The sequence below is a fragment of the Eulemur rufifrons genome, chromosome 29, assembly GCF_041146395.1.
Source record: "Eulemur rufifrons isolate Redbay chromosome 29, OSU_ERuf_1, whole genome shotgun sequence".
Lineage (NCBI taxonomy): Eukaryota > Metazoa > Chordata > Mammalia > Primates > Lemuridae > Eulemur > Eulemur rufifrons.
Window position 1 is genome coordinate 6,360,326 of NC_091011.1, and position 6,000 is coordinate 6,366,325.

The 6,000-nt window shown below is 48.4% G+C and overlaps 1 protein-coding gene across 2 annotated transcripts in view; it reads left to right on the forward strand.

The window, feature by feature from the left end:
* DDC (dopa decarboxylase) overlaps positions 1–4,365 on the forward strand; it is a 77,034-nt gene extending 72,669 nt beyond the window's left edge. Inside the window, exons 14-15 of one of the 2 annotated variants that reach the window (XM_069462553.1) lie at positions 2,843–3,061; positions 3,975–4,359. In XM_069462553.1, the coding sequence (XP_069318654.1) occupies positions 2,843–3,043 (201 nt within the window). In that variant the 3' untranslated portion in view covers positions 3,044–3,061; positions 3,975–4,359. Of the gene's footprint in view, positions 1–2,842; positions 3,062–3,974 lie in introns of both variants that reach the window. The other variant, XM_069462554.1, reaches the window with a different exon arrangement.
* The last annotated feature ends 1,635 nt before the right edge of the window (positions 4,366–6,000 follow it).

The following is a 6,000-nucleotide window of genomic DNA, read 5'->3' on the forward strand; positions in this document are numbered from 1 at the left end:
CTAGAATCCTCACCACTGTTTTCATCCCCAAGCCTCCAGCCCACAGCTCTGCCACTGGAATTCCCTGGGGGACGGTGACCTCTCCATAGCCTCAATCAGCACCGTCTGGGAGCTGGTTGGAAAAGCCAATCTTGGCCTCCCCAGACTTGCTGGCTGCGCCTTGGCAAGACCCCGCGCAGGAGTCTGAGATGCGCTGTTCTGTGTGTGCTGCTGTGTAGCTGCCTGGCGCTGTGTGTTCACCGGGGAGGAAAAGGTGGCCTGGGCGGGCTGGGCCGTAAGCCATCTCTGCTGACAAACAAGACCACACTTCTCAAAGGGCTCTGAGATACGCTGCACACACCCCCTTGGTAATGTCCCTTGTGCGCATGAAGCCAGATGAGACCTAATGCTCTCACCTGTATTGAGATAATTCCCCAAGGCTTTCTGAATCCATTTTGGGCCTTTTAAGGCCTCCTTGCTCAAATGAAAGGCAGCAATGAGGAACAGGCTGGGCTCGGGTCATCGTCAGAGGGTCACCATCAAAATGCGGCCTGACCTCTTCATGTAGCACTTCCTTTGCCTCGGGTGATACTTGGAGCTCTGAGGTGGGGCTGAGATCCAGGCTTGTCCAAGCCTGGAGCAGCAGAGCCAGAGCGTGATTCTGACACGAGAGCTGCCCAGGACACGCGAGCTCGCTGAAGAGTGCAGGTGAGGGGATCTGCGAGCAGGCGTGCAGAGGGGCAGGGGGCGGGACGCCCCGGGTGTGTGTGAGAGAAGACCCAAGGCGTCGGTGTCCTGGAGCCTGTGTTTTGTGTGGGAGACCGGATGTGGCAATCCAAGCAACCTTGGTGTTGACATTGTGCTTAGGCTTGTCTGCACTCAGCAGTTGGTTTTATTTTTGTTTTTGCTGCCACTGTTTTTGTAGGACTTTTATATTTCAATTTTTATCAGTTTTACTGAGATGTAATTCACTTTGTCCATGTAAAGTGTACATGTGTCATTTTTAGAATATCCACAGGGTTGTGCAGCCATCACGAAAATCTAATTTTAAAACCTCTTCATCCTCTTAAAAGAAACTCCAAACCCATCAACAGTCACTCCCCATCCCCACCCTCAGGGCCTCTCACCTGCTTTCTGCCTCTGTAGACTCCTCTATTCTGGATATTTGTATAAATGTACAATAGGCCGCCCTTTGTGACTGGCTTCTTTCACTTAGCATAATGTCGTCAAGGTTAGGACTTTTGTTTTATTTGCATAATTTACAGACTACAGTGAACCTGCCTGTGTGTTGGTTTCTGTCCCTTCTTGTGTGCGGTACATCAAGCCCACCCATGCAGGACCCCCAGGGCAGTTTCAGCCAACAAACATTTACTTTTGTGAAGCTTCGCTTGTTGCTTCCGTTCTGTGAACCCAGTTTCTCCTGGAGGAAGCACATTAGTCAAACACTGTGGTTCATTTTTCCGTTTCCATGGCTACTATCTTGTTATTTTCTCCTTGTCCTGTTCCTCTCCAGTCTGAGTCCCAAGCCCTCCACATCTGACGCTTCAGCGTAGAATGGCTGTATATTCAGCCCGAAGTGGACGTGACGTCGCTGTGACGCTGTGACCTACAGAGTCCGCTTCGCTCTGTCCTCATCTCAGCCCGTCCTTCCTCTGTGCCTCACTCGGGCTATTTTTGTCGTCGTTCTCTGCTTGGCCTGTCGCCTCTCCATCATGGGAGTACTATCTTGTCGAGCATGTTTTCCCTAGATGATTGGCTTTCATTTTCTGCACTCTATAATTTTCAAATGTTTGCTCTCATTCTCAGTCTTGTTGGTAAAATTCCATCCCCTTGCTTCCCTAATTTCTCTTTTTCTCTGTCCTCATCCTTGAATCAGAGCACATTGGTCCGCACTGGTGTGCGCCCACAGTTTCTGAATTGCTCTGGCCTGTCGCTGTGCGCTTGGGCACCGCAGGAGCCGCACTCAGGCCCACAGCTAGAGGCTGGGTGGATTCGCACAGGACACGCCGGTTTCCAGCAGCCAGCGGTGTTGGTCTGACTGGTGTGGTCCTGCGGGGCAGACTGGACTCTTCCCTTCCCACCCACTCTCTCGGCCTCTCGACACTGAAGGCAGGGCCAGGGCAAGCGGCACGGTCCCGTGAGGGTCGCAGGGCCAGGATGCAGCGCCCGTGCTCAACCACCTCCACTTCAGACTCTGTGGCTTAGAGAGGTGGAGTCGCTGTGTGGAAACAGGAGAAAGACCGGGCTGTAGGGGGCCAGAGAACAGCCATGAGACTGGCTGGCCTGGAAGCACGGCCCAGGCACGAAAGCTGGTGGGGGTTGGGGGGGCTCATTTGCTGCTTGGTACAAGCATTTCATCTCAGGTGCAGCCGGGGGAGGGTGCCCAGGCTGGGGGGCTGCACCCCTCCAGAGGGTGGGCCCTGGGTCCTGCGGTTCACAGACATTTTTCCCAGAGTCTAGCAATAGCTTGACCATTGGGCTTCATTTTCTGTGCTGTCGAGACAACTTCTGTATGTTTCCATGAGAATTTAGAGACTCCTTCTCTGGTGCCATCAGAAACCCCAGCTCTGCTGTTTAAGCTTATCAATTTGGAGATGACATATTAGGGATCTTCATTTTTCTTCAAAAACTTGGACCAAGAGTGGGGTCATCTTTTGACAGCACGTTAGAACATGGGGAAATTGTAGGGAGAGGATGAAGTCTTTTAGGGTGTGTTACCATTATTTGGCTGAATTTTGGAACATCGTAAATGCAAGGTGAATGAGGTATCGCGGCATCACCGTGTGCTGGCTTCCGACGTGATTCATTGAATTTTTGAGTCATCAGAGATCTGAGCACAGTTCCTCTTTTTCAATCCCTCCAGGGTTCCAACAAATTGAATGAAGCTCTTCTGCAAAGAATAAACAGTGCCAAGAAAATCCACTTGGTTCCATGTCACCTCAGAGACAAGTTTGTCCTGCGTTTTGCCATCTGCTCTCGCACGGTGGAGTCTGCCCACGTGCAGCGCGCCTGGGAGCACATCAGGGAGCTGGCGGCCGCCGTGCTGAGCGCAGAGCGGGAGTAGAAGCGGGGCCAGCCGCAGGTGGGCTCCTGTCCCTTTCCGCAGGTGGGCTCCTGTCCCATCCCTTTCCGCAGGTGGGCCCCTGTCCCTTTCCGCAGGTGGGCTCCTGTCCCTTTCCGCAGGTGGGCTCCTGTCCCTTTCCGCAGGTGGGCCCCTGTCCCTTTCCGCAGGTGGGCTCCTGTCCCTTTCCGCAGGTGGGCCCCTGTCCCGTCCCTTTCCGCAGGTGGGCTCTTGTCCCTTTCCACAGGTGGGCTCCAGGGCCAGGATCCCAGCTCCCCTCCCAGCTTGGCCCTGGGCCGGATTCCCACCTCCTCACAATGAGGAAGAGAAAACCATGTTATGTACAGGCTAAAGAAGTAGAAGGAACAATACATTATAATCATTCGTTAAAAACTTAAGTTTTTACTTTTTATTCTCTTACCTCAATCTCTATAATTTCCCCTCAGATTTCTTCAAACGGCATTTATCAAGGCAACTTACTATCATAAGGGGGTTGTTATGATGGTGGTGGGTTCAACGGTAAAAACAGGTTCAATTTTTTAACAAAACTACAGGGTACAATAGTAAATCATAATGCATATATGTGTTTTGGCCAGATTAATTAGAATATTGATAATCTTAATATCCTGGTGTTACTGGTGCTTATTTGAGGTTACCACATCATATCCACGTGGCCATAGTTCTGAGAGAAAGTAGGAACTAGTCCTATTTTACAGAGGGCAAAAAATTAGGCTAAGGTTCCAGTTGACAGTGATACAATTTGTCATTGGAGCAGCCAGATCAGCAATAAAACTCCTTTGTGTTGCACAGCTGCTGACGCCTCACTGGAGAAATGGTGTACTCCTTCCCAGGACTCCAGCAAGATGCCTACACAATTCTTATTCTTTATTTTTTAAATATGGCCGTATGTTCATGCTACTCTTTTTCCCTGTAGAGATCAAGAGTTGAAAAGAAGTATATCTGAAAACTGGAATGAGAAGAAAATAAACGTCATCATGGCTCCTGCATGTAGCTCACTCATCTTTCTCCAGAGTCACCAGTGGCTTGTGGTTATGTCTGTTTGGTGTCTCGCCAACGAAGAAATGTTATTTGCTCTATGAAAAGTCAATCCCAGTGGCTATAGCTTTTATTATTATTTGCCTGTGATTTTTGTTGATTAAAAAATCATAGGTTTTCATATTCTTGAAGCCATCTGAGGTGGCAAGACAGGCTTATTGAATTATTTTCCAGGGCAGTCTACGATCATGGGACCTGAGACTCTATCTGTAGTCTTTAAATTGTCTTTTGTTATGTGGATAAATGCTTAATAAACAATTGAAGTGCAATGCTAGTTGGATCAGGTAATCATTTTGTTCTATGTTGTATCAAATTGATTCTTGTGATACAGACATCTTTTCAAAATAGCCAGAAATACAGCATCCTTGAATATTTTTAAATGGCATCCATTTATTCAACAAGTATATGCCAAGTGTATGTCAGGCACTGTTCTAGATGAGTTAACAACACACAAGTTTTACGTGGAGATGACTCCAACTTCTAAGGAAATACATTTAGAATCCAGAAACAACCTGGCTCCAAGCAATGAGATCAAGTCCTCCTGTTGTGCTGGGCTTTGGCTTCCTTATCTGACAAATCCATTGGCCCTCTGGTATCATGATTAATGAGCAACTGCAGAATGCTTCTGTAAACATAAATTCCAACAAGGATGTGGTATTTACCCAATTTCATTACCTTTATTCAGAAACATTTTGTTTCTTTTCATTTTTAAAATTATTTTAGAGACAGAGTCTCACTCTGTCACCCAGGCTGGAGTGCAGTGGTGCCACCATAGCTCACCGTAAACCCTGGGGCTCAAATCCTCCTGCCTCAGCCTCCCAAGTAGCTGGAACTACAGGCACCACCACGCCCAGCCCATTTTGCTTTTAGAAGCATGTATTTTAATTCCCAGGTCAGTTGTTGTCCTTTGGAGGCTACAGAACTATCAGAAGCATGATCAGAAAGAGTTCTTGGGCTAGCAATAGGTATATTTAGATTTCAAAGACCTCTGATATCTATGTGGATATAAGTGAATGATAGATCTGTTGCTCAGAAATCTGGACATGTATGAGATGCCATGTAGTTATTTAGTCAGGTCATTTGTTCTCTACCCAGCAGTGAACCAGACTCAGCCTCCGTCACAGTGCGGAGACATGAGGTGGGCCTTTGAGGCCCACCAGGGCCAGCCTCATTAGGACCAGTGGAGTATGGAGCACTCAGGCCATCGAGGTGAGGCTGCAGTGCCCAAACTTTTCAACAAGATTGTTTTGCACCGGGGGGAGCCCTTGAGTTAAGATTGCTGCAAGGGCTCCAGGATGAGCCACCAAAGTCACCAATACCAGCTCCCGGCTTTTCTGGAGCAGCTCCATCCTGCCCTGTCCATAAATGTACTTTGGGAAGATGGCTGAGACTTGAGTTCGAGGAAGGACACTGGGCAGCAGGTGACGACAGGGATGCTGCACAAACGGGAGGCAGGAGGTCAGCTGAGTGACTGAGATTTCCTCCCCCAAAACTGGCTGGATTCTTCTAGTGGAGAGTCTAAGACCCACCCCAGCTTAGATGCTGACCCAGCAGAGATAGAAGTTTGTCTGACTTCCGGTTCATTTCTAGGTAACCCACGGCAGTTCACCCCACCTCCTGACTTCTTCAGGCACCTCCATAACGTGGTGCTCGGACCCCAACCACCCAGCCCTAGAAACAGGAAGAGGGACTTCCAATTTATTTAATAAAAACAAACCCATAACACTTGCTCTATGCCACGCACCATTACATATATTTTAAAGTTATTAACTTATTTAATACTTGTTTTAAAATTCCATGAGGCAGGTGCAATTATTATGCCCATTTTACAGATAAGAAAACCGAGACTTTGAGAGGTTTAGCAACTTGTCTCAAGGTCATATAGTTAATTGGTGGCCAATCTG